At 36.8% G+C, this 24615-nt stretch overlaps 1 protein-coding gene and 2 long non-coding RNA genes across 14 annotated transcripts in view; 2 read left to right on the forward strand and 1 right to left on the reverse strand.

Annotated features, from left to right (window-relative positions):
* The window catches only part of LOC141381913 (uncharacterized), a 560761-nt gene that overhangs the window by 22129 nt on the left and 514017 nt on the right, over positions 1-24615 (reverse strand). The gene's annotated exons all lie outside the window — the stretch shown is intronic.
* Positions 1-24615, forward strand: part of LOC137489658 (NLR family CARD domain-containing protein 3-like) — a 113748-nt gene that overhangs the window by 7464 nt on the left and 81669 nt on the right. For 3 of the 10 annotated variants that reach the window (XR_012402499.1, XR_012402501.1, XM_073948325.1), the window contains exons 6-10: positions 2303-4069; positions 9712-9885; positions 9988-10161; positions 10289-10462; positions 12119-12321. Coding sequence is in view for 5 of the 10 variants with exons in the window: in XM_073948325.1 (XP_073804426.1) it covers positions 2694-4069; positions 9712-9885; positions 9988-10161; positions 10289-10462; positions 12119-12321 (2101 nt within the window). In the remaining 5 variants the exon portion in view is untranslated. Of the gene's footprint in view, positions 1-1626; positions 1823-2302; positions 4070-9711; positions 9886-9987; positions 10162-10288; positions 10463-12118; positions 12322-24615 lie in introns of all 10 variants that reach the window. The other 7 variants (XR_012402503.1, XM_073948327.1, XR_012402500.1 and 4 more) reach the window with 6 other exon arrangements.
* On the forward strand, positions 13924-23899 carry LOC101884095 (uncharacterized). Of its 3 annotated transcripts, XR_012402714.1 has the most exons (15): positions 13924-14037; positions 14312-14475; positions 15570-15767; positions 16053-16114; positions 16385-16463; positions 16773-16848; positions 17139-17214; positions 17529-17605; positions 17920-17995; positions 18287-18364; positions 18733-18808; positions 20966-21056; positions 21182-21233; positions 21684-21761; positions 23091-23899. It is a non-coding gene; the product is annotated as an uncharacterized lncRNA (long non-coding RNA). The 3 variants fall into 3 exon arrangements; XR_012402713.1 differs by lacking the exon at positions 20966-21056 and having other exon boundaries at positions 14308-14475; XR_012402712.1 differs by lacking the exon at positions 20966-21056.

The following is a 24615-nucleotide window of genomic DNA, read 5'->3' on the forward strand; positions in this document are numbered from 1 at the left end:
CAGCGACATATAAGTTGAGTAACTGCTGCCAAATAATAAACTGATCAAATTTAAAACAAAGGAGAAGCAGAGATCTGACCGTACCAGGGAAACACCTCCCGCTCATGAGACTTTAGTCCAGAAGTTGTTTTGAGATGAAGTTGCTAAATCATTTGCAGTTGGTACTTTGAAAGGAACGGTACAGTACAGACCAATCACTGTATAAAATATGGACAACGCAACATTGCAACATTATTTTCCCAATAAATGCTTTGAAGGAAAAACGCCTCGTGACGGGCACAAACTGTGGTAAAACAATGCTGAAATTGGAGCCTGGGCAAGTGCAGAAGGACTGTCTGATGGAGCCAGAAGAGAAGTTTATTTTTTAGCCTCCGTTTTCATTTGGTTATTTTGATGCCTTCATCAAATCTGGCAAAGAGGAATTTACATTTATTTTAATGCTTATTAGGTGTTTTCAAATAAAAATCCAATGGTACGTGATGTGTATAAGTAATATATCACATTTACAGCTCTATTTGTTATTTAAGATGCGGTTTCTGGAACATTAATATTTTATAACAGTAAATTAAGTAGATTAACCACACACAACTCTCACTGCTACAGCGTGAAATCATTTCTACTTTGTGCACCTGAAGCGCGAGTGTGTCGGTCTGCTTGTGAGCCATGCATGCACCACTGCCAATATGCTCACGTCTCCAATGGAAATAATGTACTTGCGTGCAGAAACAATGCAATATGTCAACGGCTTGCTGCTATAGTTAATCCAATGTGCGTGCAACAGAAATGCGGCATTGAGAAGCCTTTAATGAATAAAAGTGGGGTTAATAGAGAAATCAGCTAATCATTGTGTCCCTGTTAACGATATAAGTGCACTGTGCAAAAGGCCTTTTCTACAAGCATATGCAAATGTTTTTAGCTGCTCGCACCACTCGCCTAATGTCAGGTGACTCATGCTCTGCACAGCCTTCATCTGCAGCTCGTGCTGTATTGAACAGACGCTCGTCATTTCATAACTATAGCAGCTGTTTTTAGACTAAAATAAATGTATTTTTGATGTCTTGGTCACACTATTTGGAGGGCCGGAACAAATTGTCTTTGGGGCCAGATTCAGTTCACGGGCCGCCAATTGAATGGCCCTGATTTAGATGTTTATTAGGTTAATCTGTTTCCCACAGCCGTTCAAATGTTGCATTTCAGACATCTGTCAGGTATTTGTTTCAAATTGCTCCTATGTGTAGGGCAGTCTCTTAAACATCTCATCCAAAGACTGTGTTTGGTTTTAGTGTGATTTTTGTCCTTTGTAGCTGTGAAATTTCATTTTTAATAACACATGAATGTGTGTGTCTGATGTGCAATACTTCCAGCTGTGTTGCGGCACTGAGTGATGCATCCGGTGTGTGACCCCCCTTAAGTGTAATGTGCTCAACCTGTTTGGATGTACTTTAACTGTGTGTTTACCTGAAATAAACTTTAAATGTTCATCAGCTAATCAGAATCAAGCATTTTACAGACTCATAGGATACTGTATTTTAATAAACTTTCATTATTGAGTAGGCTGTGGATGTATAGCTGTGTGTGAATGAATGTTTTGTTTAAATATTGTTCTTCTCTTTTCTTCACTCATAGAATCTTGAGAGTAAAATGTTTAGATTTCTAAAGAATGAACTGGAGAAATTTAAGAAAATCTTTCAAGATGAAAATAGACAAGAGTTGGTAAAGAACTTTAATGAAAACAGAAGCAGTATCACAGAAGCAGCTCTTGATCTCACACTCTTCTTCCTGAGAGAGATGAAGCAAGATCAAGCTGCTGATACTCTCCAGAGTAAGAGACTCATGGATACACCCACATGAAACCTGCAGATTTCCACAGATTGATAACCTGTCATTGAGTCTATTTATTTACCTGTGTAAATGTGTGTTCATTTATATTCATTCAGTTCATTAATTTCAGTAATATTGTTGCCTAATATGAAAATGTTCATGATTTATTTACAGTGTAGTTTGTAAAGTCATATTTTCTGTCCTTTAGTAGATCTGCTATAGAAGAGTTTTGTGCTTTGTTTACCAATTAAGTGGATCTAATTGGATTTGTATTGTAAACATGAAATATTATTATTTTTCAAGTTAGAAAGTTTTTTTTTCATATATTAAGTTTTTAGTTATGATACTACACAATTCTCCTCAGAAATAACAAAAAAAATGTCTGAAAGTTCTGTCTGGCCCTACTCATGGCGATCTGTCAGACTGTCACTTACAAATAAGTCAAGACTAAATCTCTCTGTTTCTTTGCTCCTGTGTTTAGATGAGCTGCTCTTCATTAATCAGCTTAAATGTAGCCTAAAGAAGAAATATCAAAGTGTGTTTGAAGGAATTGCTCAGCAAGGAGACTCCACACTTCTGAATAACATCTACACAGATCTCTATATCACTCAGGGTGCGAGTGAACAGGTCAACACTGAACATGAGATCAGACAGATTGAAGCTGCGTCCAGACGTCATCAGTTACTAGAGATACAGGTTGAATGCAAACATTTGTTTGAAGCAGCTGAACAAGACGAGCAGATCAGAACTGTCCTGACAAAAGGAGTTGCTGGCATCGGGAAATCAGTCTCTGTGCAAAAGTTTGTTCTGGATTGGGCTGAAGGGAAAAAAATCAAGACATCAGCTTCATATTTCCTCTTCCATTCAGAGAGATGAACTTAAAGGAGAAAGAAAGACAAAGTTTAAAAGACCTCATAACTCAGTTTTTCCCAGAGACTAAAGGACTGAACCTTACAAGAAGCACACGATTCAAAGTCCTGTTCATCCTTGATGGATTGGATGAATGTCGTCTTCCTCTGAACTTTGCTGGTAATGAGACGTGTCGTGATGTATCTTCAGCAGTCTCTCTGGATGTTCTCCTGACGAACCTCATCAAGGGAAATCTGCTTTCTTCTGCTCTCATCTGGATCACCAGCAGACCAGCAGCTGCCAGAAAGATTCCTGCTGACTGTATCGACCGGCTGACAGAGATACGAGGATTCAATGATGCCCAAAAGGAGGAGTACTTCAGAAAGAGACTCACAGATCAGAATCAGGCCAGAGAAATCATTGATCACATTAAACAGTCAAAGAGTCTCTTTATTATGTGCCACATCCCAGTCTTCTGCTGGATTTCAGCCACTGTTCTCCAGAACATACTGAAACTGAAACACGGGGCTCATGCTGAAACACTGCAGGAATCTCCCAAGACTCTGACACAGATGTACACACACTTTCTCCGCTTTCAGATCCAGCAGAGCAGAAGAAAGTTTGATGGAGAAAACACAGCAGATGTCTTCTGGGATCCAAAGCTCATCCTTTCACTGGGGAAACTGGCCTTCCAGCAGCTGGAAAGAAACAATGTGATCTTCTATGAGAGCGATCTGAAAGACTGTGGCATTGACGTCGATAAGGCATCGGTGTACTCAGGCATGTGTACCCAGATCTTTAAGAAAGAGACAGGATTTGTTCTTTATACCATGTACTGCTTTCTTCACTTGAGCATTCAGGAGTTCATTGCAGCCCTTTATCAACATCTGTTTCTCGACAATGACAAGACACAAGCAGAAAAAAGCAGAGATGAGTTTATGATTGATTTCCTGAAGACTGCAGTAGACAAGGCTCTGGAAAGTGAGAATGGACATCTGGACCTTTACCTTCGCTTTCTTCTCGGTCTGTCACTCCAGTCCAATCGACAACTCTTACGAGGCCTGTTGACACAGCAGGATGACAGTGATCAGAGCAAAAAGAAAATAATTGCCTACATCAAGCAGAAACTTGAAGGGAATCTGTCTCCAGAGAGATCCATCAATCTGTTCTACTGTCTGAATGAACTGAACGACCAAACTCTGCTGAAACAGATTCAGTCTCTCCTCAGTATAGGACGTCTGTCATCCGCTCGCCTTTCACCTGCCCAGTGGTCTGCTCTGGTCTTTGTGTTGTTGACCTCAGAGGAGGAGCTGGAGGAGTTTGAGCTTCAGAAATTCCAGAGATCAGACGAGTGTCTCATCAGACTATCAGCAGTCATCAAATCCTCCAAAAGAGCTCTGTAAGTCAACGTTCTTCTTTTTTTTCATCTAAGAAGTAGACATTTCCTGAATTTAAATAATACAGTATATTATGTTAATGGTCATGAGCTTTAGGTCATGATCGAAAGGACAATATTTTGGATACAAGCAGCCAAAATGAGTTTGCTTCGCAGGGTTCATGAGCGCACCCTTATAGACAGGGTCTGGAGCTCTGCCATATGGGAGGAGCTCAGAGTAGAGCCACTGATCCTCCACATCGACAATTCAATTCATCTTTATTTCTATAGCACTTTAACAAAGTAGATTGCGTCAATGTAGCTTCACATAGAAGATCATAGTAAATTGAAACAGTCTCAGTTCAGTTTTGTGTTGAAGTTCAGTTTAGTTCATTTCAGTGTGGTTTTACTTTTCACTGCTGAGAGTTCAAACACTGAAGAGCAGAAGTCAGCTGAGTTGGCTCGGGCATCTGTCCCACCGGGAGGAAGCCTCGGCGAAGACTCCGGACATGCTGGAGGGACTATGTCTCTCGGCTGGCCTGAAGGATCAGGATCCACCCGGAGGAGCTGGTGCAAGTGTTTGGGGAGAGGGAAGTCTAGGGTTCTCTCCTAAGACTGCTAAGAAATGATAAGAAATGACATGACATCATGTTAATGAACATGAACAATACTGATATCAACTAAACTGCAAAATACATTAATAATTGTTCATTATGTAATGTTTTAGTGTTTTTTAAATAACATTCAGATTCATGTTTTGGCAGTGGTTGTGTAAGGGATAGTTTACCCAAAAAGTGAATTTACTAATTCTTACTCACTCTTCATGGATATAAACCTTTGTAAACTTTGTTTTCTCCTGTTGAACATAATAGAAGATAATTTGAAGAAAGCTGAAACCTGTAATCATTGACTTACACACCAGTTGTTTTTCCTACCATGTAGGTCAATAGCTAATGGTTTTTAGCTGTCATAAAAAGACATGGCGATGATTGGGAGGCCATGATCGTAAGGGCCAATTTAAGGACTTTGGCCAGGACACCGGGGTTACACCCCTGCTCTTTATGAGAAGTGTCATGGGATTAAAAGACCACACAGAGTTTAATGTGGCATCCAAAAGACGGCGCCCACCGACAGTGTAGTGTCCCCTTCACTTTTACTGGGGCATGACGACTCACGCAGACCACAGGATGTGCGCCCCTGCTGACCTCACTGACATCGCTTCCAACAGCAACCTAGTTTTCCCATGTGGTCTCCCAGCCAGGTACTGGCTAGGCTCAGCCTTGCTTAGCTTTATGGAGTTACCAGTCTTGGGCTGTAGGGTGATATGGCTGTTATCGTCTAAATTGCACACAAGTCAGCTATAAAATGATACAGCACCTTTAAAGTCCTTTTTGGACTGGAGTGAAATGATCACACTTATGTTTTCTCCATTCTGTCTATTTTGACTCATATCTATGCTGATAATTATAAGGTAACAATGACACAGACACACACTCAGACACATACACACTCATACACTATGGTCAGTTTTGTTCACCCAATTCACCTATAACAAATGTCTTCACAATGTGGGGGAAACTGGAGCTGGGACTCAAACCAGCGACCTTCTTGTTGTTAGGCGAAAGTGCTTACCAGTGAACCACCATGCAACCATCTTTTTTATAATATCTTCTTCTAATTGTGCAGGCAGGCAAAGCAGATGCAAGAGTTGGATCTAGGTTCAGTTCTAATGTTAAATAAAATCCATACACAAAAATATTGGCAGAGCTGAAGAGCAGAAACACACACACATTCAGCAAACTATGATCAACACATAGTGACTGAAACAGAGACTAGTGAGTTTACAAGGGGGTGGAGAGTAACTGTGCAAGTAACAAGGGTAACATTGGGAAAACTGGGGTGAACACAGAGAACACGGAGGACAACACAACACAAAAGTACAAGGACAGGACAACCACGACCGTGACACAGCTCCCTTCTAGGAGAAGATTCCAGATGATCCTCAGAGGAAAACACAAAACAAGAGTGAGTTCAGCAGCTGGAGGTGTTACAGTGGACAAGGGTGATGGGGGAGAGGCAGGTTAATAAAACCATGACAGGGTACAGGACAGATGGTGAGGGGAAAACTGACAGGTAGGTCGACAGGAAGGAGGACAAAGCCAAGGCAGGGACTACTGGACAGTAAACCAGGGTGGATCCTGTGAATCAGGCCTTTTATCTCAAAGGTTTTAGAGAAGATTGTGTCTGTACAGCTGAATGATTTCATGTTTAATAATAATGTTTTTGATAAATTTCAGTCAGTTTAGAGCTGGTCATAGCACAGAGTCTCTATTGTGGGTTTCAAATGATGTCTTGTTGGAGCTTGGTTCAGGTAGCCCTGTTCTTCTTCTATTATTGGATCTCACTGCTGCTTTTAATACAGTGGATCATGACATCCTCATTGATCAGCTTAGAAAACACACTGATATCCAGGGTCTAGCCTTGGACTGGTTCTCTTCATATCTGAAGTATAGAACTACATCAGTCAGTTTGGGCAACTCTTGTTCTTCTGTCATTCAATTAATGTGTGGGGTTCTGCAGGGCTCGATATTGGGTCCAGTTTTGTTTTCCCTTTCCTTATTTCCGTTGGGAATTTTTTGAAAAGCATGGCATAAATTACCATCAATATACTGATGACTCTCAAATCAGTCCTCCCTTCAGGCTTTGTTAAATTGTTTGGCTGATATGAGAGATTGGAGAACTTTTAAGGCTTTTAACAGGCACAGAAAAGGCACATTACACCTGTACTGGTTTCTCTGCACTGGCTGTAAATCCAGTTTAGAATTCAGTACAAAGTACTGCTGTATGTTTGTAAATCCCTCCATGGCCCCTGAGTATATTTCTGAGCTAATTAATATACACCAACCTGTGAGATCTCTTCACACTAAGGGTCGACTCTATTTGCAAGTTCCACGATCACGCTTGATATGTAGAGGTGATCGAGCTTTTTCAGTAGCAGCTGCAAGACTCTGGGCCGATCTTCCACTCTCCTTAAGAACTTCTCCAACTCTTGAGTGTTTTCAGAGGTCACTGAAACGCTTATTTTCTTCAGCTTTTACTCATGTGTTGTGGTGGGGTGTTGGGGTGGTCTAGAGTGTGTTTTTAAAGCTTGGTTGTGTTGATAGAATGCAATGTGATGTGTGCTCATGCTTCACTTGTAGAAAATCAGCTTATTTTTCATATATCTGACTTTGATTATATACAGCTACTCAGCTAACATGAAGACAAATGTCATATGTCCTCGTTCCTCTGAAAGGGTTGTCCTCAAGAGGCTCTGATTGGTCAGCTAATGTATTGTGCTGTGATTTGCAGATCGGCTTCACGTCACCAGGAAAAGTGTCACGGCTCTACAAGCACACACTTTTATGCTGTGTAAATCCTATCAGTCAGAGTAGCTGTTAGCCGTATCAGTGTGAGCCTGAATCAGACAGAAAATGACACAGCTGAAGCTCACGCCTGCTCTCTAAAATATCATCTGACAAGTGTCTTTCACATATATTCAGAATAAGCATGTGTGAGTCATATGAAACATTGTCATATCTTTAGAGTGTTAGTTATCTGAGATGTAGAATGCAGGGAAAGCGTCCGCATAGAGAGACACTGCATTTATTGCACTGAATTTTTAGCTGAATTCTTAGCGGTGCCAAACAGCATTTCCTGTTGTTTACATCCTTGTTTATGTCCTCGCTACAACATACCGTTAGTGCTAGAGACTGTGTCTGATGTACTAGAGAAGATTGAAACTGCTGTACTAGAGACAACTGAAATGGTGGACATGGCTGGATAAGGCTGAGGAGCTGCAGGCAAGATTACAGGGCAGACAGTCCTGATCACTGACATGGAGGAATCTTTAGAAACAAAAACACATAAACAGCAAACAACAATGAATATATTTATTTATCTTCTATATTTCTGTCACATATGCATCTGTTTCACTTTATTCTGAAAAGTGCTTTGAGATGCAGCTTTTAAAGATGCTACTGAACATTATATTTACTAGTTTGTTGAGTCTAGACTAGTTTGACTAGTCTAACTGAGTGATTTTTTTAGACTTTTGTCGTTTAGTTTGAATTTACGTTTTGATGACGATTTAATTTTATATTAAATCTAGAAATCGCGATTTTATAAAAAAATATATTTGATACATTATAAGGGCACCAATGCGCTTTGGTTCACTCTCTGTATGAAGCAGGTCGCACACCAGAAGCGCCGCACAGCGAAGTGCCACACAGCACCATGGATTTTAGAATTCTAAACAGATTTCTATACACACACTGGCGCCACCCGGCTACAATTCAGTCATATTTCAGCCACGCCACAGAGCGCCATCTGATTAGTTTCATGTTAAATATCATGCGAATGTGCGGGGTGTGATAAAACTATGTCTGATTAAACTGTCATGTGCACGCCGTGTCGCGGCGCTTCTGGTGTGCGACCTGCTTGACTGTCTGTTAAAACGTGAAGTCATGTAGGATTTTACTTGTTGCATTAGTTTGAGTCACATCTGTGTGGATTGTCAAGACATATTCCCTTATCAAGTCGATAAACTCTATCTCTCAACATGTATAAGGTCGTAAAAACGTGCCATGTTAAAAGCCACGCCAATCTTGGTTCGAACCACGCTGATCTTTTGGTTTGAACACGAGCAGAGGTGAGCAACTGACAGCTGTAGCAGTGAAAATTAAATTACCCGCCCACATGACATCATTTAGTGGACCTAGTTGAATCCGCATAATTGGCGTAATACAGAGAGTGGAGCAAAGCGCATCAAATGATCGGTATTTAAAAGGGGGAAAAATTTAGGTAGATTAAATATTAGTTTATATTAGACTCACATCTGGTACTTGTATTCGCTCCTGCTATACTTCCACAACTTCACACATTGGGTTAAATTAGGCTTTACAGTTTCCATGTTCAGTCCTTCACTTTCACTGTATTTTTTTAAAGAAAAAAGCAGCAGCTTTACAACCGGTCAATCAATAAGAAGACAAAGTCAAAACCGAGCTGACAGCCAATCTTTCCCAGGCTCATCAAAACTTGCAAAAAAATCCTTCTGTATTCCTGCAACTGCAATATTTACTCAAATATTTCTTATTCAAATCTTCAGCAACGATATTTAACTCGTGAATTTGTTTTACATTTATTTACACCTTGTTGACCAATTTATGTATGGCATGGCCATTAAAAATACAATGTTCCTTAACCAGATGGCTTAAGTTACTTTTTAAGAGATTGTTACTTCAGTCATGTTGTTGTAATGACTAGTTACACAATAAAAAAATTTTTGAAATCGAAATCGTGAATCTGTCAAACTTCATAAAAAAACCTAGATTTATTTTTTTATTTTTTTGCCAAATCGCCCAGCCCTAGTTTGTTTGTCAAATAATAATGAATAAAATAATTAAAACAAAATCCTGTCTTCAGTGTTAGGTGTTTAATAAAGAGTTGGGCTATTGGAACATCTGAAGGAAGCCATTTATATGTTTTATAGACATTAACACTATTTAAAGCTAAAATCACCAGATGTGCTCACTAACTAGTGAAGTTAAAGCAGTCACTACAGTCAGATGTGCTGCAGACAATTAAACACACCAGATTAACACATATTATGTTTGTCCTCTACACAGGCTACAGGGCTGTTATCTTACTGTTCGGTCCTGTAAGTGTTTGTCTTCAGTTCTACAATCCTCAAACTGTGTGCTGAGAGAGCTGGACCTGAGTAACAATGACCTGCAGGATTCAGGTGTGAAGCTTCTCTCTGATGGACTGAAGACTGTGAACTGTAAACTGGAGACACTGAGGTCTGAGTTTAAGCATCTGATTGATTGATTGATTGATTGATTGATTTTTTGTTTTGTTACATCAGACAGATCACATTAACAGTGTGTGTTCTTATTTCTCAGACTGGCCATGTGTAATCTCACTGTTCAGTGCTGTGAGAGTTTGTCTTCAGCTCTACAATCCTCAAACTGTGTGCTGGGAGAGCTGGACCTGAGTATCAATGACCTGCAGGATTCAGGAGTGAAGAAGCTCTCTGATGGACTGAAGAGTCAACACTGTAAACTGGAGACACTGAGGTCTGAGTTTAAACACCTGATTGATTGATTGATTGATTGATTGATTGATTGATTGATTAATTTTGATTTTACATCAGATGATTGACTAAATCACACTGTTAATGTAATCTGTGTTCTTCTTTCTCAGATTGGCCATGTGTAATCTCACTGTTCAGTCCTTTGAGAGTTTGTCTTCAGCTCTACAATCCTCAAACTGTGTGCTGAGAGAGCTGGACCTGAGTATCAATGACCTGAAGGATTCAGGAGTGAAGAAGCTCTCTGATGGACTGAAGAGTGTGAACTGTAAACTGGAGACACTGAGGTAAATGATTCTCCACTCTACAATAACTACAGTCAGACAGTTTCATATTAGAGCTCTTCATGCTTGAACATGTTAACCCTGGGTGATACTAAACCTTAGATAACAGGAATTATGGTTTATCAGTAATTGTGTTTCACACTGCTCATACTATACCTGTAGTTAACCCTCAGGGGTCTGAGGTGATTTTGGCCCCTGAGATGTTTTGACATGCCCTGACATCTGTGCTTATTTCAGCTACTTATTACACAGAACTGGCCAACATGTGTTTTATTTGTATTCAGCACAAACTGAGCTACAATAATATGTGAGAAATATTGATGTACATGCTTGTGTTTTTTTTTAGAAATAAATATTATGTGTGGTTAGTAAGCTGTGGAGAAAAAAATAGCTAAAATTAGGTTAAAAAAAAAACACACTCATTGCCATAAGTTTGTTTTGGGTGATCTCAGCTGTGTGTGTGAGTGACAATGCTCATGAATAATTCACACCTGAGAGACAACAGACACTCCCCCACTCACCCATCAAGGGCAGTGTACAGCAATGTCCATCTGCAGAAGCTAGCCCAAACTAAATGCTTGTTGTGTTACTGCTGTGTGACCATGTAAACACTCTGGGTGAACAATATACAGTGCTCAGCATATATAAGTACAGCCCTCACTAATCTCTCTTTTACATTCATAGTTTAATAGGAAGCTCTACAGTATTATATTTGTGCATATACAATAGATTAGCCAAATCTGGAGATCATCTAACAAAATAACTGATGATAACGTCCAACAACTAATACAGCCAAATTTATGTTGTAAAAAAATATTAAATAAAAAGAGGAAAATTAGGAGAAGCAAAACAATAAAACATTTAGCTGAAATTTTGTAGTTTTTTTTTTTGCAATATATATATATAATTATGTCCACTATTTAGCCTGAATTTAACTGTATTATCTGTCAATTTCTGAATGTTTGCTGACTAAAATATGATGTTCATAAATAAATCTGTTTAATAAATGTGTTCTGTTTAAATGCAGCAGAATACACTGCCTATATTGACTGAGAAATGGAGGAAAGTCTTGGTTTTCAGAATGGGCTGTCCTCCATTATGCTGAGCGCTGTATGTGACTTATACAGCCGCACATATAATATATATTTGAAACGGTGTAAAACGTGTTCGCCAAACTCTCTTGTGCATTAATCCAGCATTTAATAATCATTTCTGAATGAGTCTGAGACACTGAAGTAGAGGAATGACAAACGCTTTAAACACAGGAATAAATCAGATTTAAACATGAAAAACAATTACTGTAAATCTAAATCATATTTGAAGAGCTTTAATATAGATTTCACTAATAGTTGCAGTCTCAGTTCACTGTTTTAAAACTTTACCAGATTCAACTACAGTAAAATAACTAAAAATATATAATAACACGTGTAACGTGTCATGCTCTGTACACTTCTACAGATGATGTTGAGTCCTTGTTGAGTGTGTGAGTGTGTGTGTGTGTTTGCTGATGCGATGGCTCGATCAATAAGGAGAGCTGATCAGGATGTGTGTGTTCATCACTGCTGTTGACATGAGCAGAAACAGCAGTCAGCATCTTCACAACTCAAAGAGATGTGTGATTGTCCAACTGTGTGATGTGGACTATTGCTGTGTTTGTAGATTGTCTGGCTGTATGGTGACAGAGAAAGGCTGTGGTTTTCTGTCTTCAGCTCTGACTTCAAACCCCTCACACCTGAGAGAGCTGGATCTGAGCTACAATCATCCAGGAGATTCAGGAGTCAAGCTGCTCTCTGAACAACTGGAGGATCCAAACTACACACTGGACAAACTCAAGTATGTGGAGCAGCACTGCCTTTTTTATTGTGAGTACAGATACTTTGATACTTCACTGCTCTTCTAGTGTCCAGATATTAATCAAACCTGTTAAATATGTCAGTGCACTGGGGCAGTTCTCACATTAAGCGTGATATTATATCTCATATTAACACTGTACAGTTTCAGCATTGTAGTTGAGCAGTGAAACTTGTTCTCTACATTTCTGCTGAAGAACTGTACAGTATCAGCTCAGAGATGTGTGTGTACTGTTCTCCAAATGCGTCCTGTGTATACTTTAACAGCAAGTTAAACTCTCCCTCATTAACTTCACAGACACAGAATGTCCTTTATCACACTTTAATAAGGGCGGAGTAAAACTATAAACAGGAAGAAAATAAACAATATCAATTTACATTCACAATGTGGACATAACAAAGATGTTTCTGGCAAATATCTCACATATCTTGTAATCTGGCTCTTTTCTGCTTATAAACTAACATGAACACAAAATATCAGGCAATAAAAGTGATCAGCAGACAGTGATGCTGGTTCTGATATAGTCCAGTGACAATCACATGTTGAACAAACTCAAATAAAGCAAATGACAAAAAACTCCTAAACTAATCCTTTATAACTGAAGTATTATGAACAATAAACAGAACACAAACCCACAAAGCTTTCAAAGGGCGAGGAGGACTGCAGATTGGTCTGGATTCACTGCTCTCCAACTTAGCAATGTTTGGAGATGATGAAGAGGCATTTGACAGAAGATGAAGATCTCCATCATATTTCAAGTCATTTAACACTGAATTCTGCTTTATTATTGTGCTGCGCTTTTGTCAATTGATCATTGAATGAATCCTTCAGTCTTTATATCTGTCTGTTTCTGTGTTTCCATTCTGTTTTCTGTTTCCACATCTGATCTAAAAGCTCTGTGTGTCATTCAGAAGCTGATTTGACAGCTCCACACACACTCATGTTGTTTTACTGCAGTTATTAATGCACTGAGATCAGCCAATCACAATCCAGCATTCAGCACACACTCCACATGTCTTGTGTGTGTGTGTGTGTGTGTGTGTGTCTCTTTCTGTCTGTCTGTCTGTGTATGTGTGTGTGTGTGTGTGTGTTATAAGCTGATGTTTGTGTAATGACTAAAGGACAACCTGTGTGTGTGTGTGTGTGCGCGTTTGTGTGTGTGTGTGTGTGCGTGTGTGTGCGCGTGTGTGTGCAATTGTGTGTGTGCATGTGTGTGTGTGTGTGTGTGTGTGTGAGTGTGTGTGTGTCTCTATCTGTCTGTGTGTGTGTGTGTGTGTGTTATAAGCTGATGTTTGTGTACTGACTAAAGGACAACCTGTTGTGTGTGTGTGTGTGTGTGTGTGTGTGTGTGTGTGTGTGTGTGTGTTTGTTTTTATTACATGGTGGGGACCTCAGCATGATAGCACACTCACAAAGTGGGGACCAAAAACATAGTGGGGACCGATCGCCCGGTCCCCACCATGTTTTGCCTTTAAAAGACTCAGGGGGCGTTGCTGATATGCCTAGTGCAGTTTTTTTCACTGATCCCCACCTTGACCATTTACCTGAATTGAGTGTGTAAGTGTGTGTCGGCGCACTGCTCTATAGCGGTCCTGTAGTCGGATGGCGGTACTGCACCCTGACACACACTTACACACTCTGGCTACTGCACATGCGCAGATCTCATAAATGAATCTGACTTTAATCAACTTAATTAAGATCTATCATCAAATTAATCGAATTTTCGGGTAAGTTATAATGTTTTTCACCATCATAATGTAATGAAATCGGTTTTATGACAAATACTTATGTTGCATATTTTGACAGTTATCAGGTATAGTTAATTAAATGTTTTAACGAATGTCCTGGGTGTTTTAATCGATGTTGTTTCAAATTACGTATTAATATAACACTGATAAGACACAAACTACAGTTCGGTATGTAATTTAACTTGTTTACACGAGTAAAAGTTACTCGCGCTAATGTGCTAACGTGCTAACTGCCCGGTGCTACGTGAGTCAGAGGCCGGGGTGGAGTGCATGAGCCGCGGTCAGACAGTCACCAATCACCGTGCGGCTAAATGGATCGACGGAGGATAAAACCATTAAAAGATGCGGAGAAACACATCACCAGCTCCACCGACAAGACCCATTCACTGGAAACCGAATATATAGAAGGTTACTAAGGTATGTTTTCATAGTTCTTGTATCGTACTTTTTAAATGGTTAATTGCTTTAAACATTTAACGTTAATCCTGAAATAACACTATTATATACTATTTATACGTTAATGTAGTGATATAGAGGTTATAATTAAAATGTGGGGCCATCTGGTCCTAGAAATGTACTTAATTTATTGTTCTATGACGTGCAGAAACGTTTTATTTTAGATAAATAATTATAATAAACTCCAACTTAGTGTAAAACATATATAAAAGTACATAAATGTTCACTGTGTGTGTTTTATTTATTTATTTGCTGTCAACTGGTAGCCTTTTACAATAAGGTTAAATTAGTTAATGATGGTTAATGCATTTGCTAACATGAACAATAAATAATACTTTATTACAGTATTTGTTCATGTTGTTTAACTTTAGTTAATGAAAATAAAGTTGTTCATTACTAGTTAAACACGCACAATGCATTAATTATTGCAATGCATTATTACTGGTACAAGCATGAATTTAGATTTGAATAATGCATTAGTAAATGTTAAACTATGATTAATAAATGCTGTACATGCATTGTTCATTACTAGGTCATGTTAGTAAGTACATTAACTAATAAAACCTGATTGTAAAGTGTGACCTGTAAACAATTGAAGTTGAAAAAAGTTCTTTAAAACTGTCCTAAGAAAGAAGAACAGGTGTTCAATAGTATTAGAACAACATTGAGGAAAGGTTCTGATCCACTTCAAAAGGTTTACTGTATTTATAATTCACACACAGAGAGGATGCTAATGTGAGGTTTTTGTAGTTTTTGAACCCTACACATTAAATCTTTTAGGTCAGAGTTTGCGTTGTCCACATTTATTAAAGGAAGTTTTGTGGTTGAGTACAAATGATAGAGCTTGTGGAAGCAAAGCATAGATGAGATATTAATAAAAATACTGTCTTTATGTTTGACTTTATATGGTAAAACAAGAACAGGTGGTTAAGTGTTTTCCCCATTCAAATGTACATGTATATATCATATTCATTCTGTTTGTATTCATGCCATAGTTTAGCTTTTTATTGCTATGAGAGGGCATAATTAAAATGTTGCTTGCTCTTTTCTCTTAGTTTTGCAGCATTGATGCCGATCATGAGGACGAGACCCTCGGCCGGCTGGTGAATGATGACCATCTGCACCCTAACTGCACTGTCAATAAGATCGTTGTTCAGAGAAAACCTCATTTGTGCCTTTTTGCAATCAGGGATATTTTCTTTGGAGAGGAAATAACGTTTGACTATGGCGCATGTGATTGGCCTTGAAGAAAGGTTTGACATTTTGATCACTTAATACATTAATCCTTAATACATTCAGCAAAGCTAAGAGTTTTTAATGTTAATATAGATTAAGGGTAAATCTGTTCAAAAATAAAGAGTTTGCATCATTTATAAGAGATAATGAAATCAATCTCTTAATATCTTCTTCTTGTCTTAATGGGTAAAAAAAAGTTTAATTAATTGGGTAATGCTTTACTTTAAAGGGGGGTTCATAAGACTGTCATGAAAGCTTTATAGTCATGACATGACTTATATAACAAAGCTGTTTTTAAATAGTTTTCATTGAAGGATGCCCATATGACTGCAGAAGAGAACTGCTCCGACAACTCTCTGATTAGGTATGTTTATTAGTATTATTATTATTATTATTAGTAGTAGTAGTGAATGTTGTTGCTGTAGTAATGCATTTAATTGTAATTATTTAACTTAGTGTGTGTCCTAATTTATGAACATATGCAATAGTGTAACATTGTGGGGACCAGAGGCATGTTAGAGAAGCTGTGAAACACACTTAGTCCTCAATACACACACAGTACGGTCTGACATAGTGGGGACCGGGAGCCCTGAGTACTACTGTCTAATTATTATTTTTTGTTTTTTATATTCAGCTTTTATTGAAGTATGACCAAATGACGAGAAGAAGAGAACTGCTCTGCTCCAGTAGGAGACCCACAAGCCTCTGATGAGGTGGGTTTAAATTTAATAATAATAATAATTATTATTATTATTATTAGTAGTAGTAGTAGTAGTTGTTGTTGTAGTAGTAGTGCATTTAATTGTAATTATTTAACTTAATCAAAATCTAGAAATGAAACAGAGTGTGTGTCCTAATTGGTGAACGTATGCACTAGTGTAACATTGTGGGGACCAGAGGCATGTTAGAGAAGCTGTGAAACACACTTAGTCCTCAATACACACACAGTAAGGCTTGACATAGTGGGGACCGGAACCCTTGAGTACTGCTGTCTAACTAATATATATTTTATTTTTTTTCAGCTTATATTGATAGTTGACCATATGACAGAGGAAGAGAACTGCTCTGCTCCAGTACGTGACCCACAACTCTGATGAGGTGTGTTTAATGTTGTTGTTATTATTATTAGTAGTAGTAGTAGTTGTTGTTGTAGTAGTGGTGCATTTAATTGTAATTCTTTATCTTAATCAAAATCTAGAAATGAAACAGAGTGTGTGTCCTAATTGGTGAACCCATGCACTAGTGTAACATTGTGGGGACCAGAGGCATGTTAGAGAAGCTGTGAAACACACTTAGTCCTGAATACACACACAGTACGGTCTGACATAGTGGGTACCGGAACCCTTGAGTACTGCTGTCTAACTAATATATATATTTTTTATATTCAGCTTTTATTGAAGGATGACCATATGACAGAGGAAGAGAACTGCTCTGCTCCAGTACGAGACTCACAACTCTGATGAGGTGTGTTTATTATTGTTGTTGTTGTTATTATTATTAGTAATAGTAGTAGTAGTAGTAGTAGTAGCAGTAGTTGTTGTTGTAGTAGTGCATTTAATTGTAATTATTTAACTTAATCAAAATCTAGAAATGAAACAGAATGTGTGTCCTAATGTATGAACATATGCACTAGTGTAACATTGTGGGGACCAGAGGCATGTTAGAGAAGCTGTGAAACACACTTAGTCCTGAATACACACACAGTACGGTCTGACATAGTGGGGACCGGACCCCTTGAGTACTGCTGTCTAAGTAATATATATATTTTTTATATTCAGGTTTGCTGAAGTATGACCATATGACAGAAGGAGAGAACAGCTCTGCTCCAGTACGAGACCCACAACTCTCTTATGAGGTGTGTTTATTAATATTGTTGTTGTTGTTATTATTATTACTAGTTGTTGTAGTAGTAGTAGTTGTTGTTGTAGTAGTGCTGCATTTAATTGTAATTATTTAACTTAATCAAAATATAGAAATGAAACAGAGTGTGTGTCCTAATTTTTGAATGTATGCAATAGTGTAACATTGTGGGGACCAGAGGCATGTTAGAGAAGCTGTAAAATACACTTAGTCCTGAATACACACACAGTAAGGTCTGACATAGTGGGGACCGGGACCCTTGAGTACTGCTGTCTAACTAATATATATTTTTTTATTTTTTTTATTCAGCTTTTATTGAAGGATGACCTTATGACAGAGGAAGAGAACTGCTCTGCTCCAGTACGTGACCCACAACTCTGATGAGGTGTGTTTATTATTGTTGTTGTTATTATTATTAGTAGTAGTAGTTGTTGTTGTAGTAGTAGTGCATTTAATTGTAATTATTTAACTTAATCAAAATATAGAAATGCAACAGAGTGTGTGTCCTAATTTTTGAATGTATGCACTAGTGTAACATTGTGGGGACCAGAGGCATGTTAGAGAAGCTGTGAAACACACTTAGTCCTGAATACACACACAGTACGGTCTGACATAGTGGGGACCGGAACCCTTGAGTACTGCTGTCTAACTAATATAAATTTTTTTTTATATTCAGCTTATATTGAAGGATGACCTTATGACAGAGGAAGAGAACTGCTCTGCTCCAGTACGTGACCCACAACTCTCTGATGAGGTGTGTTTAATGTTGTTGTTATTATTTTTATTAGTAGTAGTAGTAGTTGTTGTTGTAGTAGTAGTGCATTTAATTGTAATTATTTAACTTAATCAAAATATAGAAATGAAACAGAGTGTGTGTCCTAATTTATGAACGTATGCACTAGTGTAACATTGTGGGGACCAGAGGCATGTTGGAGAAGCTGTGAAACACACTTAGTCCTGAATACACACAGTAAGGTCTGACGTAGTGGGGACCGGGACCCTTGAGTACTACTGTCTAACTAATATATATATATATATATATATATATATATATATATATATATATATATATATATATATATATATATATATATATATATATATATATTTTATTTTTTTCAGCTTTTATTGAAGGATGACCATATGACAGAGGAAGAGAACTGCTCTGCTCCAGTAGGAGACCCACAACTCTGATGAGGTGTGTTTATAATAATAATAATAATAACAATTATTATTATTATTATTATTATTATTAGTTGTAGTAGTAATAGTAGTTGTTGTTGTAGTAGTGGTGTATTTAATTGTAATTATTTAACTTAATCAAAATATAGAAATGAACCAGAGTGTGTGTCCTAATTGGTGAACATATGCACTGACATTGTGGGGACCAGAGGCATGTTAGAGAAGCTGTTAAACACACTTAGTCCTCAATACACACACAGTAAGGCCTGACATAGTGGAGACCGCGAACCTTGAGTACTGCTGTCTATGTCTGATAATATTTTTTTCTTCTGGAAAAAGTCTTATTTGTTTTATTTTGACTAGAATAAAAACAGTTTACATTTTTTTAAACACCATTTAAGGGACAAAATTATTAGCCTCTTTAAGCTATATTTTTTTCTCGATAATTTACAGAACAAACCATCGTTATACAATAACTTGACTAATTACCCTAACCTGCCTAGTTAACCTAATTACCCTAGTTAAGCCTTTAAATTTCACTTTAAGCTGTATAGAAGTGTCTTAAAGAATATCTAGTCTAATATTATTTACTGTCGTCATGGCAAAGATTAAATAAGTCCATTATTAGAAATGATTATTAGAAATAGTTATTAAAACTATTATGTTTAGAAATGTGTTGAAAAAAATCTTCTCTCCGTTAAACAGAAATTGGGGAAATAATAAACAAGCTGTCTAATAATTCAGGGGGGCTAATAATTCTGACTTCAACTGTATATAAAGAGTTTCATTGCAGAACGAGATATATCCATTTAAAAAAATGTTGGTAATTTTGACATTATTTTTCAGGACATCAACAGTCAAGTTCATTCACAATTTCTGTACATTAAACTATAACTTGAGCTCAGTGAAGGCCAGGAACACAATATTTTCAAATCCAGGATATTTTTTATTTAATTTTATGTCTATAATTAAGTAAAAAAAACATGCCAAAATGCTACATATTAATCCAACCCACATTGTCAAACATCTTAAATTGGTAAAAAAAAAACTATACACCATAAATATATGGAATAATATATGCAAAGATTGATTAATAATAATAAGATTCTAAGTTAGATTTGGCCAGAATGTACACAACATAACATAACTTTATTTTATTTTTTTTTTTGCAAAACGCTACATCCACCTTAGGCTATATTATACTACATTAATACCATTACCAAAAGCTAGTGAATCAATGTTTTGTTTGATAAGTAAGATTAAGTTAGTTAGATAAATGACCTTTAGCTTGGTACAGAAAGAGTGGGGGGCGGCTCCTTCCACACCGCTGCAGAAAACCAAACCTGTATGATTAGAGCGGGCGGAGCTGAGTCTGTGACACAAACTTGCCTCGCTATGTCATATTTAATGAATTATTTCATTGTAATAATAATAATAATAGCTTATTTATTTGGTTGTGAAAAAGCTAAACCGTTTTCTCCATAACAACATGTGCCCTTTAAGTTCCTTTGTAATAAATCAACAACAACAAGAATTAATTATAAATATAAGGGGCAACCGCATAAATAAATCTTCAGATAGGCTACTCAGCTACATGTAAGAAATTATTTAAAAAATAAACTTATAAAGGACACTTAGAAATGTCGCCTTGCAGACAGGTATCTTGTGATGGGGAGTAGGAAAAAAGGCGCTCCTAGGCCTTCTCTTGACATCAGCGGAGACTCGTTCCCTGCTGCATTTGTGTATTGTTGACGCAAAAGTATCTTATTCTGGTCCACTTTTGTGGCCTTTTTATAAATTTTTGTGAAGTGGAAGACTTCATCTTCTATCGCTAAATCAATGAGCAAACTCTGAGCACTTCACCGGTGATGACCCTCTTCCCAGGGGATGCTGAGCTCGCGCCGCATCCTGAACGTTCTCTAACTGTTATATCGCACTTTGTAAAGTAACTGGTCTGACGGAAATTGCGTTTTGTGAAAAAAAAATACGTTTTGTACTTGGCCTAAAATGTGCATTCTTAAATGTTATTAATGGCAGCAATTCACACATAGATTAAGGTACATCTGAACAGTGATTTCCAATAATAAAATCCAAATGTCAAAAAATGCCGTTTATCGCATTTTGCAACCAAACTCTTCATATGTATGTGTGTGTTATGACTGTATGACTGCAGAAGAGAACTGCTCTGTTCCCACAACTCAGTTTTTCTGGGACTTGAAAACAGACGCTCGGCAGATTTTAAAGGGTGGAATCTTGATCAAATCGTGGGTTTACACACAAACATGTAATACAGTGCCAGATTTTCTGGATGTTATATACACATTTGTATTTGCAAACATATATCATATTGTTTTAAATGATGTATTTTTGTGTGGGTTTTTACATTCAGAGAAAGTTACAGTGGATCGTGATTTTGGAGAAGGTGAAGTCCAATCTAAAAGGTAAAAATATTATTTATTTTTCTGATCAGAATTTTTCTTTTTCAGAATGTTTATTTTTATCATGATATGTATGTGCTGTGTTTGAAAACTATTTTTAAGCTACCATCACACGCTTTTACCCATTAAAAAAAACAACACAAAATCAAATAAATATTTCAAGTGGTGCTCGCTGCAGAGCCATTTGAGGAGAGGTGAGCTTCAGAGAGGGGGAGCTTAAGCTTGAGCTCCACCTTTTTTGCACTTCTTCTACGAGTGATGTCACTGGGGGTAGGGTTAGGGGTGGGGTTGGTGTACGCATTAAAACAGCTTACAGGAGGAGGAGCGACAGCTCATGCTCCCCCTCTCTGGAGCTCACCTCTCCTCAAATGGCTCTGCAGCGAGCACCCTCTCAAATATTTTGGTAAGCTTTATGCAGAGAAGTCAACTCTCAGACTTGATTTTTACTTTCAGAGTCCCCTCAAGTATCATCACCATGGTACAGTGTGTGTGAAGATAGTGAAGCAGACCCAGCATTCACAAAAAAGAGAGGTATGATCATTAAAGTTAATTTGTGACTGACTTGTGTTATTGTACAAGTCCAAATGCACAAGCTCATTTACATAACATGTAGGGTAAAACAGGACAGAAGCACATTACTTCCATGATGATTTCAGTACAGTGGCACTTGATGTCTCATTTCATGTTAGTTAAACAATATTGCTAAATACTTTGAAAAATATACTAATTGCATATCTGGTTACACTTTATTTTGATAATTTACTTTACTATTACTACTACTACTACTACTAACTACAAGTAACTGCAACTACTTGTCAACTAACAGTCATTAGACTGTCTGTTAGAATCAACACTGCTAATGCTCTGCTAAATTAATATAAGAGTTAGTCATATTGTACTAATTTTGAGCGTAACCTAACAGTCTGCTGTACTATTTACTGAGACCAATGAGAGTTGGTTTTATTGAGGTAACCTTAACTGTCAGCTAATACTCTACACTCTAAAATTAATAAAAATAAGTAATAATAATTAAATTAGCAGTTTTTCATAATTTGTTTTTATGAAATCTGTTTGTTTCTGCTTTTGAATTGCATTATGGGATCTTGATCTTTCTTCCAACAACTTTTAATCTTAAAAAGTAAAAAAAAAGTGACTTTTTGTTTGGGTTGTTGTTGTATATCATGCTACAGAAACCTTGTAATAAACTGCCGGTACATTTTCTGTTATTCTAAAGACTTATTTATCTCTATATATTATTTCTTATACATTACATTATTTCAAACTACTAAAATGTCAGTAAAAGTCACTTTGTTAAACTGTAGAGTTGAATTTTCAACATCAAAAGTGCACAGAGCAGAGATCAACATCCCATAATGCAATTCACCACCACAAAAAACAAAAACAAAAAAAAAACACTTGTAAATCACAAAATACAGGAACTGGTAGTTAACAGATATGTGTTACAGTGTAGTGTTTTGAGCTAAACTTGAGCTAACAGTCTGCTAATACTCTACTGATAATCAGATGAGCGTTAGTCTTATTGAACATTCTAACAGTATGCAAATACTCTAACACATAATACTTTACGGTGAGATAATTAACGTAGTTGCAGAGTTACGCATAGTTAGAAGAATGTCTAAATTGGACTATGGAATAAAGTGTAACCACATTAACCAGTTTTGGAGTTAATAGGAAGTATTTTTTAATCCATCTCCATCTTAAGTATTTTTAATAATAGGCAAGACATATTTTTCTAGCATTTTCTATCACAATATTAAACTAACATAACAGCACATGTTGTAAAAATGACTGAACATTTATGCAACTAAAACCACTTTTTTATATTTTAACCACCCATAGGTCCCATAAAGAGAAGATCCTGGAGCAAACAGGAAGTACATGCTGTGGTGAAAGCTGAACCATTGGCTCTAAAATCCAGAGATTGGTCAGCTTTGGATTTTTATATTAAAAACTGAATCTCGGCTCTTTAGAAAAAAAAAATCTGAATAACACTTTCATAGTAACTACACACTATACATCATTAGTTTAGCACTAACTCTACATTAATAGACTTTAGGAAGCAGTTTATAAATACAGCTTCAAACGCTGTATTCTTGACTTGACTTAATTGTATTTTCATGCTTTGTTACTCATTCATTTTTCATTACTACATTATGTATTGCATTATTTACAAACTATTTGTATATAAGAGTAGTTGGTGGTTTTTTAAAGATAATTCAGAATGAGTTATTAAATGATTAATAAACTATTCAAATGAACATTAATAATTAAATTAGCATGTTTTATTCAGGCATATAGAAATTGTAACCATGTGTGTTAGTAAATGCTATAATAACACAACTTCATGCAGTTTTGTGACCTAATCTATTAAGGACTGTTTATAGTTGATAAATCCCTTATAAATGACAATTAAAGGCTCAGTATCTAATGAACAATAAATCTTTGCAATCTTATTAAAAAAATTCTGTAAAGTTTAAACATTGCAAAATAAAAATACAACATCATTTCAAAACAACATAATTCACAATATGGCAATATTCATTTCAGTGTTTCTGTGATGTTTGCACTGTACAGTAATTTTAGATTTCAAAGATTGCAAAGATTTATTTTTCATTAGATAGTTTCATTTGTGTATCTTGAAATTAATGAAAAAAAAATATATATATATATATATATATCTTCTTTGGCCTTAGTCCCGTATGATTGCGGGGTCGGCTCTTTTTGGAACAAGTCCTTCAGTTTTAGACTTGTCCATATGATAACGACTTTTTTTACACCTTCCGGCCAGCCTGTCATATGGGCCTGTCACACTCATACACTAGGGACAATTTAGCCTTCCCAATTCACCTGTAGCATGTCTTTGGACTGTGCCTTTGCACCCGGAAGAAACCCACACGAATGCAGGGAGAACATGCAAACTTCTCACAGAAATGCCAACTGAGCCGAGGTTCAAACCAGTGACCCAGCGACCTTCTTGCTGTGAGGCGACAGCACTACCTACCGCGCCACTGCTTCACCATACATACATACATACATACATACATACATACATATATATATATATATATATATATATATATATATATATATATATATATATATATATATATATATATATATATATATATATATATATATATATATATATATATATATAAAGCTATAAATCACTCTCCCTTTTAATTTATTTCTTTTTTCTGTTTAGAATATAGCTGAGATTTTAATTGTCATTTATAAGGGATTTATAAAGCATCAATAGTCCTCACTTTACATTAGCTCACAAAACTGCATGAAGTTGAGTTCATAAAGCATTTATTATTAGACAGAGTAACCATTACTATATGCCTGATTAATAAGATATATA

Source organism: Danio rerio, chromosome 4 (assembly GCF_049306965.1).
Source record: "Danio rerio strain Tuebingen ecotype United States chromosome 4, GRCz12tu, whole genome shotgun sequence".
Taxonomy (NCBI): Eukaryota; Metazoa; Chordata; class Actinopteri; order Cypriniformes; family Danionidae; genus Danio; species Danio rerio.